Below are 13,444 nucleotides of genomic sequence, written 5' to 3' on the forward strand. Positions count from 1 at the left end.
TGAAATTAAGTATATGCACAACCACCACCAAAGCAAAAATACTATTTTAATGCCTTTATATGTCATCTTTATTTCAGGAAACATGAAAGAAATCATGAATGACAAACGCTCAAATTTAGGAAACAATTAGTAAAATATATTAGTATCTAGAGTGACATTTGAGTGCAAAAAAAAAAATCCCTTCATTTTTTTCCCATCATAGCCTTGAAAAAACTGAACAAACCAATTTTTTTTTCTACGAGGAGATAATGGGAACTCGGTATCAGAAGGCTGGTCAACAAGGCCAAAATCATGCTTTGCAGGATGATATTCTTCCTGAAAGGGTTCTTCAAACTTTAAGGAAATTGTGAAATGTTAGTATTCACTAAAAATTTCAATGGCTTTAAATTCACCTTAGAAGAACTAGTCTGTTAAAGCCAGGGTCTTGCTTTATCGTCCTCCAATATTGGATTGTTCAGGGAAATTTTATCACTGTAACCACTGATAGTGTATAAGCTTTGTTTTCTCTCTGTTTGAATCGAAGCCCAGAGTTTGGGAATCTTAAAAGAGGACCTGCTCAGCTTTTGGAGTGTGTAGGGGGGTAAAGAATAAACTTCATAAGAAAGCTCTCTGTTTTCACGTGGTGACGCTACCCTGGTGCCATGCAGGGAGTAAGAGGCAGACTTACAGACCGTGGTGGTCCTGGAGAAGAATTCCCAGGTGGCCGAGGTGGAAGCCGAGGTGGAGGCAGAGGTGCCCTTCTCTTGCGCACAGGCGCCTTTGGTGGCAGAATGCCACCTGGTCCTGGGCTTCCTCCTGCACCATTAACGGAACAGACAGAAGTAAGTAGAGTTGGACCTGTAGTACCTGGTGGACCTGGGTTACTGGATAAAGGCCAGTACTCTCAGAAACTTAATAGACTGGCCTCACTAAAGAGACCTGCAGAGCTGCATTGATGACCAGATTTATTTTTTTAAACCAGAAAATGTTTGAAATTTATAATTCCACATTTATAATGCTCGCCACAACATTATGATTATTCCTTGTCTGTACTCCAGTATTTTAATTATTTGTGAAGAAACATGAAAACAAGTTAAATGGTAGTGTGCTGAGTTTTTTTTTCTTTTAAGGATGATTGTTTGAAGACTTAACAATTGGAACTCCTTATGAGCATACTCAAATTCATTGTGTAGAATCAAGTACGCCTCTAAGTGTAACAAAGTATATGGTTGTGAATTTTCAAAACATTCTAAATTTTTATAAGTTGTCAAACAGATAAAGTTGCAGAGGGTCCATGATGTCACCAGTGTGGCTACCAGGCGCAAGCTCAGCCTCAGCATGTGGCCTCCGCCTTGCCTGCCCAGAGTATGTCCTAAAGTACATGTGTGATCCAGGGTGGTGTCGTGAGGTGTAATTTTCTCAGATGCCTGAAGAGTGTCACCTCTGTCACTTGTACCTGCAGATGGTTGTTTGTCAGGCGTGCTGGTAGGCTTGGGCCCAATTGCATCCTCCTCATTTGGAGGACAAAGTCCTTCCTGCGATTTTTCTTCCACCTAAGAAATTGTGAGATGTTAGTGTTCATTAAAAATTTCACTGATTTTTATTCACTTTTGAAGATCTTATCTTTTAATGCCAGAGTGTTTTTCATCCAAATTTCTATTCCATGTATGTGATGTAAAATGCATATTATTTTCCAGTTGTAATAAATTCTTGCTTATTATTGTCCTCCATATCATTGCATCTGTCAAAGTGCTTCAGAGAACCCCATTGGTCCACTGAGTCACATTTAAAATCATTAATATTCACCTTCTGATTTACACAAATCTTACTTTAGGGCTTTAGGTCCCGCAGTGCATGATGTTGAGGTCACTTTACTATGAATAGATAAATGTCCAATTATAACCTTTAAATATTGTAAATTGTGAACATGATACAAAGAAACAGAGTTTATATTGTTGTCAAATATAGAACAAATATTCAGAAACCAAAGTGTTACTATATTGTAATTGATTCTTAATGTCTAGAACTGCTGGCTTATTGGGGGAAAATACTTACTGTGTGACTGGAGGAAGTGTTTTCATTATCCTCCTAGTGGAATCAAATTGAAAACATGCTGTAATCTCTTCATAATGAAAACTTGGTTGAACAGATTACAAATCACTAAATGTCCACAATTTCTTGCTAGTGTAAATACAGAAACAAAGAGACAGACAGAGGAGATGCTCTTATCTGTGATACTGAAATAGGAATAGCAAAGGGAAGAGGAAACCTACCTGCAATTATGCTGAAGAAAAAGGCACCTGGGTGATGCCTGGAGCACTGCAATAACTGGACCCGTTAAAATGTATTCAAGTGCATTACCTCAATCGTTTTTTAAAATCATTCTAATGTGTATTTATTTCTGCAAACCATCCTTGGTCAAACATCAGGCACCTTCCTGTGTTTCCAGCTCATTCTCTTATTGGGCCACTGCTACCTGCAAGGACTTACTGCTCACTGGAATTTATAGAAAGGATGGTCCACAAATACCAAATGCTTTTCTCTGACCAAATCTCCATATTAAACTGTGATAGATAGACTTCTGCTGCATTTTAACAAAATTCATAAGAAAACAAATTTCACCAAGGAGAGTTTTACCTTAATAACTGAGGTAGGGTCCTTGTCCTCTGTTTTACGTGCAGCATCTTTGGCATTTTCAGAGAGACTTTAGAATAAAAACATGTAGTGTTTGGTGAATTTGGTCCTTAGAGAAACTCTGTTGAAAGATTTGTTACCTGTATACTAAGTAACATTTTTCATTTATGTAATTCAACATTGATCCCTGTCTTAAAGGTTTTTGTTGCTTTTGTAGTTTCAACTTATTGCAATCTATGTAACATACAGTGAAGACTCAGTAATAGTTCTATTTAAAAATAAAATTTAAAAAGACAGTGGTTTTGGAGATGGCTCAGTCAATAAGATGTTTGCTGCCTATACAAAACACCTGAGTTTAAATACTCAGCATCCACATAAAATACTGGGCATGGACACATGCACATGTAACCCCAGTACTGTGGGTGGAGGAGACAGGTTACCATTTGGGCTTATTGGCTGCCAGACCAGCTTCAGGGTCAGTCAGAGATCTTATTTCAAGAGGAAAAGTTAGAGAATGATACAAGACACCAATATCCTCCTCTTTCCTTCATGTCTGCACAGAAAAATATGCAAAGCACAGAAAAAACATGTAAAGTACAAACACACACACACACACACATACACACACATCCAAACACATAAGGGGGTGAATGGTTTTTTCCACACACTTTGTTCTGATGGTTGTAGTAACTGATTGTTCTGTGCTCTAAGCACTTAATGCTCCTATTTCATTTTTTCCCAACCCTAAAGCACGTTGGCCTGTTTTCTGTCAATAAATTTTTTAGGCATTTCATTTAGTCTCACACTCTCTCCCTAGGAGTTGCTTTGGTAAAACACAAAATAGACTCTATGTCTAAGCATTAAGCTGCCAAGAATCTCAGAAGTCACCATATTTTGGTGCCTTGAAGTGGCCTTTTGATAGTCAGTCCACAAGTATATGATGAAACTCTTTATGCTAAAGGGCATTTCTGAGCCATTTTAAAGGACACCTGGAGTAAGTGGTCAAATGACAAATAAAATAGAAGACTTGCCTCAAATAATATGGAAGGCAAAGCCATCACACATGTCGTTCTGTATCTTGGATGGGAATATCAGGGAATGCGTGTCCCCTGACACAAAACAAGTACATGAAGATGAGGGATTCTAAACTATGTTTAGAATATATAGTATGTACAAAAATGTATTTACAATAAAAATAAAGCACATACACACAGTCTTTACTTTTTAATTCATCTGACATCAAACTTACATGTGTGAACAACAACAAAAAAAAGGAATCTTTTGAGTTTTAAACCTGAACTCATCTTGAATACCTAGTGTCCTATTTAGAACTGTTATTTCTGTGATAAAACACCATGACCAATATGAGCTTGGGGACAAAAGGATTCATTTGCTTATATGTCCACATCATAGTCCATAATTAAAGAAAATCAGGGCAGGAACTCAAACAGGGAAGGAAGCTGGAGACAGTAGCTGATACACAGTCCATAGAGGGAAGCTGCTTACTGGCTTGCTCATCCTGCTTTCTTATAGAACTCAGGACCACGAGCCCTGGGACAGCACCACCTATGATGTGCTAGGTCCTCATCCATCAATCACTAATTTTAAAAAATGCCTTACAACTAGATCTTATTGAGGCATCTTCTCAATGGAGTCTTAGTTCTTTGTACTCATTATGGACAAGTGTCCCTAAGCAGATTAACTAGTTCAGGAATTTGGGTACACAGATTCATATCTGACCAACACAGTGTCAGGACATTTCAAACAGGACAGAAGAAAACAATAACAGCATCTGGCAATATCATTTAATTGATGGATAACCTAATGTATTTGCTTGTTCAAAATTCATTTAAAGCAGAGTGAGTGATCAAAGAGACAACATGATTTTAAAAAACAATGTTGAACGTAGTATATTGAAAAATATATAAGGAACAGAATAAAAATACTAAAATTATAAATTTCAGTGTTGAAAATAAAGTTGACACTTTTCAATGTGAACAACATTAATGTGAAGTTGCCTTAACTAGTAGAAAATTGCCAATCAAATCAGATTAGAAACGACAAACTTGTTTTTAAACGGGAAGCTGAGCCCTCGTACACACTGTTCCTTTGTTTATGTTGGAAGAGTCTCATTCACACTCCCTATGAGCTAGGCTTTCTCAATATGTGCTTCTGAGTTGAAGCCATATTCCTTCTATCACTTTAGTGTTCATTACTTAAGCGATGTCACCCTCAAGAACAGCGCTAAGATTGTAAAAAGGGGAAACAGTACCTATTTGGCTTAAGCACCAAATGTGCCTCTGCACCTTGTTTTATTAAAAAATCCACCATTTCTTGTCGTCCCTTGTACACCACGAGTTGGTACGGGGTCAACCCATACTGTAAAGAAAAAAAATCATTTTATAAATTGACATGCTTCTCAACTGAAAAAGTATCACAGATTTTGTAAACAAAAAGAGTCACAAAAGGATAGAGTTTCCTTCAGCCCTTGCTGCAGATTCATACACACAGGGGTTTCCTTCCCTTTGACACACCTTCCCCTGTCCAACACTGCCCATGAACACCACTCATCTCCAGAAGTTCCCACAAATGCTCTCTGGTTCCAAGCTTCTTATCTCCATGGAGATGTGCCTCCATTTCCCAACCCTAAAACATCGAGTTAGATTTGGTGTGCCTCTGTTGAATGAGTGGACTCAAGAGGCATCTCTGGAGCAGCTTCTCAATGTTTTTCAAAACAATTTTTCCCCTAAACTAAAAATTATCTCACAAACCAAACATCATTTCCTATTGTAGTGGTTCAAAAAATGTTGGAGGAAGACCCCAGACTCAAATGGTATGTAAACACAAAGAGTGCTTATTCTTCTGAAATAGCCAGCATGCAGTCCATCACCCATATAAAATGTTAATGAGGACCAGGGACAAAGACATGGATGCCCTTTTAAAGAGGACATGGGGAATTCTAAGTATGGTTTTTATAATTGGGCAGTCAGGAAGTAGTTACATGAGGTGCATGTTGATTGTACAGGACTAGTAACAGTTTCATCCATTGTTGGATTTTTCTGTCACATATTGACCATTTTTCTGTTACATATTGCAGCCAGATCCTGCAACTCTGGGTCTCCCAGCCTTATAAGGCCAGGTTTGGAACTGTTTAGCCGATTGGCTAAACTTGACTGGGGAACTTCCTGGATTTAGGCTTAGGACATTAATTAAAATGGAGTCACTACTTGTCTAGGATGGAGTCACACAGAAAATTTGAAAAGGTTAAATAAAGACGTCTTCTCAGTATGTTTTCTTCAGTGATCAAATTTCCACATTTGCCTGTGTGCCTGTGACTTTTCCACTCTAGCCTCATCTCTGGGAGACAAAGCACATCAGTAGCTTCTTAACTGTAACAGATTTCTTGAGTTTTCTACAGACATTTACCTTAACATTATTTTTTATTGTTTGTGTGTATATGAAGTACGTGTGGGCCCAAGTACTTTACTTGTTCAATTTTAAAGTAAAGCCCAAGTCTGAAACAAAATATACTGTGCTGAGTTTCTTTAAGTTACCTACAAAACTATGAAAAACAGATTGGGAGAACAGATTCAGAGAGACTGCTTGAGCTTCAGAATGTGGAAAGTGATCTGAGTGTCAATGCTGGAAGTACATTGCGGATGAAGTTGAATGAATTTTACCTTTGTTTTGGCGTTGATATCATCCTGGTATTTAAGCAGTTTTCCAGCAATAATGATGTTCCCTCTGAGGACTGCATGGTGGAAGGCTGCATCCCCAACAAAATCTGTGATGTGGGGATCAGCACCCTGCGTGAGTAGTATATTCACGCATTCCACGTTGTCCCACTGGGTCGCCTGTGGGTATTGTATAAAGAAAGAGATACTGAATTCAAGAAAGTCAGGATAAGCTTTCTAACAAGTGCATTGAATAGTTACCCTTGGATCAGACCAATTGTTTAGGTTACGCATATTATCTCTTTTTTGAGACTGGGCTCTCTCAAGTACCCCAGGCTTGCCTAAATTCATAACCTCCCACCAAAGTTTCCCAAGTGGTAGAATTTCAGGGGTGTGCCACCACACCTCAATATTAAAGCATTACACCAGCACTGTCTGGCCATTGTTGTAGTGGGGGAGGTTGCTTGTTCATTTGCTTGCTTTGATAGCTTGACACAGGCTGAAGACACTGGGAAAGAAGGAACCTCACTAGAAGAATCACCTCCACCAGACTGGACTCTGGGAAGTCTGTAGAGCATTTTCTTGATTGAGGTTGATATGGGAGGACACAGCTTCCTAGGGGAGGTGGCATGACTGGGCAGGTGGTCCTGAGTAGTGTAAGAAATCTGAGCAAGCCTTGGAAAAAGCCATGGGAAAGCAGCATACCCCCATGACCTCTACCTCTGGTCCTGATTGAGCTTCTGCTCTGGTTTCCCTTCATGACTGACTGTGATGTGGAAGTGTAGGCCGAATAAATATTTCTTTTCTCAAGCTGATTTTGGTCAGTGTTTCATCACAGCAACAAAACCAAACAAGGATAATATCTAATCCATTTCATACTAAAACTCTTGCCTGATAGCTACCTTGATCAAGGGCGTGCGGCCTTCGTCATCTACTATGTTTATATTCGTACAGTTGTTAGATGTTAAGAATTTTACCACGTCCGGGTGGTTATGCGCACAGGCATAGTGGAGCGCTGTCCTACAAATTGAGAAGACATTTTAGGAAACTAAAGATTACTATGTAAAATCACATTCAAGTGTAAATACTATATGGCAAAGTGCATTTCCTTCTGATGTAAGAGAAAAAACTAAAATGTTCTTATTTACTTATTTCTCTACTTAGGTGTTCATTTGCTGTGCTAGGCATATAGAGCATGACTGTCCCATTCAAGGAAAGTGCTCTATCACAAGCTTCATCCTTCCTCAGAGAAGCCTCTCTGGATTACAGGAGAACACCTATTAGAATGATCTCAGCTTGAATTTGAATCCTACCCCAATCACTGTTAGTTATTAGTTACCACTTAGACTACCTATGAGCTCCATGACTCAATCTCTCCAGGAGATCCAACACCCTCTTCCTATGTGTGTGTGGTACGTTGAAAATACATGCAGGCAAAACACTCAAACCTATAAAATTTTAAGTGCACAGATAAAAAAATGTACTTGGTTTTCTTAACTAAATCCCTTTAAAGCACCCAATAATAAAGTGCTCTAAAAGAGACAATGTAAAAGGATTTGTAAACTAACTGAAGTTTTTTGTTTCGCTTTCTTAAAGAAGGCCTTGGAGCTGCCCTTCCAAGGTGTGTGGGTTTCAGGTGCCTAGGAGCCTAAAGCAGGCACAAAACCCAGTGGTCTCCATGAAAAAGAGCCTTAAGCAGCATGACCTCTGCCCTCCCTCAGGCTGCAGATCTGGAAAGTATGTTTCTCCCTGGTAGACCCTGACTGTCCCCAACAGTTTCCACCCCTCCTGCCCCTCGACCCTCCCCAGACCCCATTACCTGCCCCTTCTGTCGCATTCATTTATGTAGTATTCGCTGCCATTAATGAATCTTTTGATTAAAGTCACATCACCAACACCGGCCGCCCTCTGAAGCTGCCCCTCAGGATCGTATCCAATGAGGGGCACGGAAAATCGCTGCTGATTCTGACCAAAGCACCCATGACCCAGGCATGTGGGCCATAGGCGGGTATGCCAGCGAGTCCGCTGAGGGGCTCTAAAAGTTAGGGCATCGCATTTGAAATCTTCCTGCATGTTGAGCCTCAAGGCTCCGCAGGCCCTCCCGCCCCACCTCCCCGGCCCTCCCGGCCACTCTGGCCCTCCCAGCCCTCCCGGCCCTCCCTTCCTTCCCCTTTAGCCACCCGCACCCTCCCAAACCCAACAATAAATGTCTGAAACACTATTTAAGTCTCCCCACTGAACCAAATAAGCGTCCTGCTAGGGCAGATCCTTGGTTCAGTGTGAGTGGAACTCTGCTTCCTCCTTAGCAACAGAGTTCCATGGGCATAGTGATGTGCTGTGAGCACACAATGGTGCTCAGCAGCTAGCTGTGCACCATGTGTGTTCTGCGCATGCCCAAGTCAGACTCCAGAGACGAAAGCCTACAGTGCTCAGCACATGTAGACAAATATTGTATGTTTTCTCTTTTAAGGATGTTCCCTTTTAAGGTTCTGATATGGCAACTACAATCATAATACACAGAGGTTTGGAACCTACAAAGGAACCAGAAGGGAGGAGAGTATCTCTCAAGGAAAGGAAGTAGTCTATAGTGTTTGGAAGCTAAAAGGAAAACTAGAATTGGATGGTTTAGTAAGAGGGGGATGGGACAGAAAGGTAAAGAAGGGAAAATAGAGATGGACAACCAATACTAAAGGTTCTTTGAAAAACTATATGGAAACCGACTACCCTAGAAGCTTCCTATACATATGTAAAAGGAAACCAAAGGGAGAGAAGACTTCAACTAGACATCTTGTGCCACCAAATGAAACCTCCAGTGCCAGGAACAGGTTACAGCCTGTTGAGTCATTAACCAAAGGGACCCATGGAAACCAGCAAATAGCACAGTTATTGCCAGGGTTCTTGGTTGCTCACAAAGCCTAATGTTAAGGTCTTGTTTCTGAAGGTGACACTTCTGTCACTGAATATGGAGAAGTTGAGCTGCTGTCTAACTAGATTATTCACCTACTAACCAGAGTTCACGGTACTGGAAGGTATTCTGCGTGCTCCTGGAGGAGAAAGGGAGTCCTCAATACCTCTCAGCACAAACCCTTCAACCTACAACCACACCCACATGGAAGAAAGCTCACAGACATCTGTAAATTTATTTCTAGGGGATACAGCCCCCTCTTGTGTCTTCGAAGGCACCAGTCATGCAGACAGTGAACATAGATACATGCAGACAAAACATACATAGACATGAAATAAATGTGATCTATAAATATTGAGAAGTGATCTATGTAGTAAGTTCACTCTTTTAAAGTATACAACCTAGTAGATTTTTAGTATGTTCTTTAAATTATGCAACCATCACCCTATTTATTTTTTTTTTGAAAAGTTAAAAATTCCTTAATTTTTTATTCCTGGTACCACTACCACAATTTACAGGGCAATATACCTGATGTAATGAAAAGAAAAAGAAAGACAAAGCTACAACAGATAAAAGACCTCAGGAATGTACATCTAATTGACACTACATTGCACTAATCAATAGCTGCACTTTTTGCAAACTGTGGCTCTGACAGTCCTGAACAAGAAGGGCCTCCTGTTTAAGCTGCGGTAACTTTTCTGACTATGGATCACCGCTCCTTCTGTGGCAGACTTTTACAGCTCCTCTAATGCATTTAGGACGACTGTCTCAAAGGAACCTGCAGCTTTCCTGACAACTCCTCGCTCTCTCTCCTGCTAAGAACTGTAGCCCTTTTCTGCTGTTTTTTTAAAACCTTCTGCTACCATATCCACCACTTCTACCACCTGATCCATAGCCACCACCATAGGGGCTGCCTGAGCTTCTTCCACCAAAGCTGCCCCCTTTCATGGGTTCATAATTTGATTGCTGTTGTCCACTATAATTTCCAAAGTCATTATAGTTCCCACCATCATAGTTACCTCCACCGAAATTTCCTCCTTCATTGTAACCATCATATCCTCCTCCTCCACCACCACCATATCCACCACCTTGGTTTCCATAGCCTGGTCCACCACCACCATACCCTCCTCTACTGCTGTAACCAGGACCACCACCATAGTTGCCACCATCACCTCCAAATCCATTATATCCACCATCACCACCTCCATAACTACCTCTGCTGCCACCACCTCCACCACCATAGACTCCTCTTCCACCAAAGTTTCCACCACGACCAAAATTACCTCCACCACCTCCAAAGTTCCCTCCATGACCCATAAAATTGCCAGATCCACCTCCACGGCCTCTCTGTGATTCAGCAGACTGCATCTCTTGTTTAGAAAGGGCCTTTTTCACTTCACAATTATGCCCATTAATAGTGTGGTATTTCTGAACAACAATTTTATCAACTGTGTCATGGTCATCAAAAGTCACAAAAGCAAATCCTCTCTTTTTCCCACTCTGCCTGTCTTCCATAACTTCTATGGTTTCAATCTTGCCATACTTTTCAAAGTAGTCTCTCAGGTTATACTCTTCTGTATCCTCTTTAATACCACCGACAAAGATTTTCTTCACTGTTAAATGGGCACCAGGCTTTACAGAATCCTCTCTAGAAACGGCTCTCTTTGGTTCCACCACACGTCCATCAACTTTGTGTGGCCGAGCACACATGGCAGCATCCACCTCTTCAACACAAGAGTAGGTCACAAAACCAAAACCCCTGGAACGTTTTGTTTGGGGATCTCTCATTACCACACAGTCTGTAAGTGTGCCCCATTTCTCAAAATGTTCTCTTAAGCTATCATCTGTGGTTTCAAAGCTCAGACCACCAATAAACAGTTTCCTTAACTGTTCTGGTTCCTTTGGATCATGGCCCTCCTCCCCCCGGCGGCGGCGACGACGGCCGGAGTCCCACCCTATTTATTTTTAAAATATTTTCGTCATTTGAGACAACAACCCTTTGTTCATGAGTAGTTACTCTTCATTCATCCAGACCCCACTTCCTATCAGTTACCAATATAACTTTTTGCTTCAAGTGTCTCATTCTGGGTGTTTAATAGAAATCAAATCATCTAATAAAAAGTGTCCCATTCTTCAGTCTTTTGGCTACTTTCAACTGAGCTTAATGGTTGTGATATTTATTCGTGTTATGGGATGTATCAGTTCTTTACCCTTTTCCATGGCTAGAAACTAGATTATTGTATTAACACACCATCCTTTGTTTACTCACTCATCAAGAAGTAGGTAATTACAGTTTCACCCTTTTTTCAGGCGCTAATGGCTGCACTATCTTCATCTACAATTTCAGCAGTAATGTAGCAGGTTCCTGTCCTCTGGTATCTTTACACTTTCAAATATGTCCCAGCACATGTGCATGCTAGACAAATGGTCTACCTGTGACCTATATCCTCAGCATGCAACATATACTTTTCAATTTTTATACCAGATTTTGTTGTCCAGCTTCAACCTCATATATGTGACACACACACGCATGCACGCACGCATGCACGCACGCATTCCTCTACCAAGTGCTGGGATTGCAGAGCTGTGCTACCATGATTGACTTATCTTTTGTATTTTCACCATCTTAATGATATCAAGTATCATCTCATTGAGCTTTGATTTGCAGTACTTGAGGGCTGATGGTGTAGAACATCTTCCAGTGTGCCGGTGGGACACTTGGAAATCTTTCCAGGTCCTATAACACATGGCTGAGGTTCAAACTGTGGCTGGTAAGGGACAGACAAATATGCCATGCAGATGGAGATTGAGTGCGAAGTTTTATTAAAAGGAGGAGTGTAGAGGGAGGAAATGACAGGAGGAAGGAAGAGAGAGGAAGAGAGAGGGAGGGAGGAGGGAGAAGGGAAAGAGGCTGAGACCTGCTTCCCTCAGTGGGGAAAAAAGAGAAAAAGAGAGAAGGGGAAGGGAGGGTGAGAGAGAGGGAGGAAGAGAGGGAGGGAGGGAGGGAAGGAGGGAAGGAGGGAGGAAAGGAGAGCACTAGAGAGACTGGTAGGGGACAGAGCATCTCTTAAAGGGACAGGATTCCATTTGCTATACAACCAGCCATAGGGCTTGAGGTGCTGTGATGTGGCTGAATACTAACAAAATTTCTCTTGAGATCCATTGCCCTCTGTATCACTGGGCTCTCATTCTAGTGCTGAGTCATAAGAAATTTATACGTTCTGAAGAAAAAATCCTATAGGCCTATATATGGTTATATACAATACATGGGAAGAAATCCAACAGCAGGGGATATATAATGATTTCTTCTGGGTCTAAAGGAATAAGGAAAGTAGGGACTTGATCATCGGGTCCTTGTGTATTATATAATTACTGATTGTACTGAAAAAATTTAGTTACCTGAAAATGTTGCTGCTTTTTTTTTTTTTTTTTTTTTAGTGTTAGAGAGGGGACCTGGAACCTTCCATGTATAAGGCAAGCTCACACTATGCCCAAGCTGCATGCTCAGCCCTATGTTTTCCTTAACAGCTAGCATTTTACAGGCATTTACTTATTTAGGAAGGGAGAGGAATATAAGAAACACTTCTCTGTTTTATTTTTTAATGAAAAGAATGTTAGCAGGAAGAAGCCCTAAGAATAGGGCCACTGAAATGTCTCAGCACCTAAGGCCATTTTTCTTTTTTTTTTTAAAGTTTATTAAATTATGAAGGTTTCCATTTCCGCCCCTCCTCCCAACACCCTCCCACTCCCCCTCCCCCTCCTCCTCCCTCTCCATCCCTAAGAGCAGTCAGGGCTTCCAGCCCTGTGGGAAGTTCAAGTTCCTCCCCCCTCTCTCCAGGTCCAGGAAGGTGAGTATCCAAACAGACTGGATCCCAAAAATCCAGTATATGCAGAGGAAACAAGTCCCAGTGTCATTGTCAATGGCTTTTCAGAAAGGCTCCGGGCCAGCCACATTCAGAGAATCCGGCCACATTCAGAAAATCTGGTTGGATCACATGCTCGTTCAGTCCCAGTTCAACTGTTCTTGGTGAACTCTCATTAGATCAGTCCCCTTGTATCAGTGGGTGATCGCACCCCTCGCTGTCCCGAGTTATTTTTCATGTTCTTCCTCCTTCTGCCCCTCATTTGGACCATGGGGGGGGGCTCAGTCCGATGCTCCAGTGTAAAAGTTTCCATTTCCGCCCCTCCTCCCAACACCCTCCCACTCCCCCCACTCCCTCTCCTCCTCCCTCTTCGTCCCTAAGGGCAGTCA

The 13,444-nt window shown here is 41.3% G+C and overlaps 1 protein-coding gene and 1 pseudogene across 1 annotated transcript; both read right to left on the minus strand.

Annotated features, from left to right (window-relative positions):
- LOC148118876 (palmitoyltransferase ZDHHC13-like) lies at positions 1–8,377 on the minus strand. The gene is made up of 8 exons (XM_087898722.1): positions 8,107–8,377; positions 7,190–7,307; positions 6,294–6,467; positions 4,886–4,992; positions 2,617–2,683; positions 2,035–2,067; positions 1,436–1,532; positions 1–795 (listed from the first exon to the last, which is right to left on the minus strand). The coding sequence occupies exons 1-8, from the start codon at positions 8,358–8,360 to the stop codon at positions 629–631; spliced, it is 1,017 nt and encodes a 338-aa protein (XP_087754848.1). The 5' UTR covers positions 8,361–8,377; the 3' UTR covers positions 1–628.
- Positions 8,378–9,640: 1,263 nt separating this feature from the next.
- Positions 9,641–11,987, minus strand: LOC148118877 (heterogeneous nuclear ribonucleoprotein A3 pseudogene; annotated as a pseudogene).
- Between the last annotated feature and the right edge of the window lie 1,457 nt (positions 11,988–13,444).

The sequence above is a fragment of the Myodes glareolus genome, chromosome 19, assembly GCF_982192425.1.
Source record: "Myodes glareolus chromosome 19, mMyoGla1.1, whole genome shotgun sequence".
Lineage (NCBI taxonomy): Eukaryota > Metazoa > Chordata > Mammalia > Rodentia > Cricetidae > Myodes > Myodes glareolus.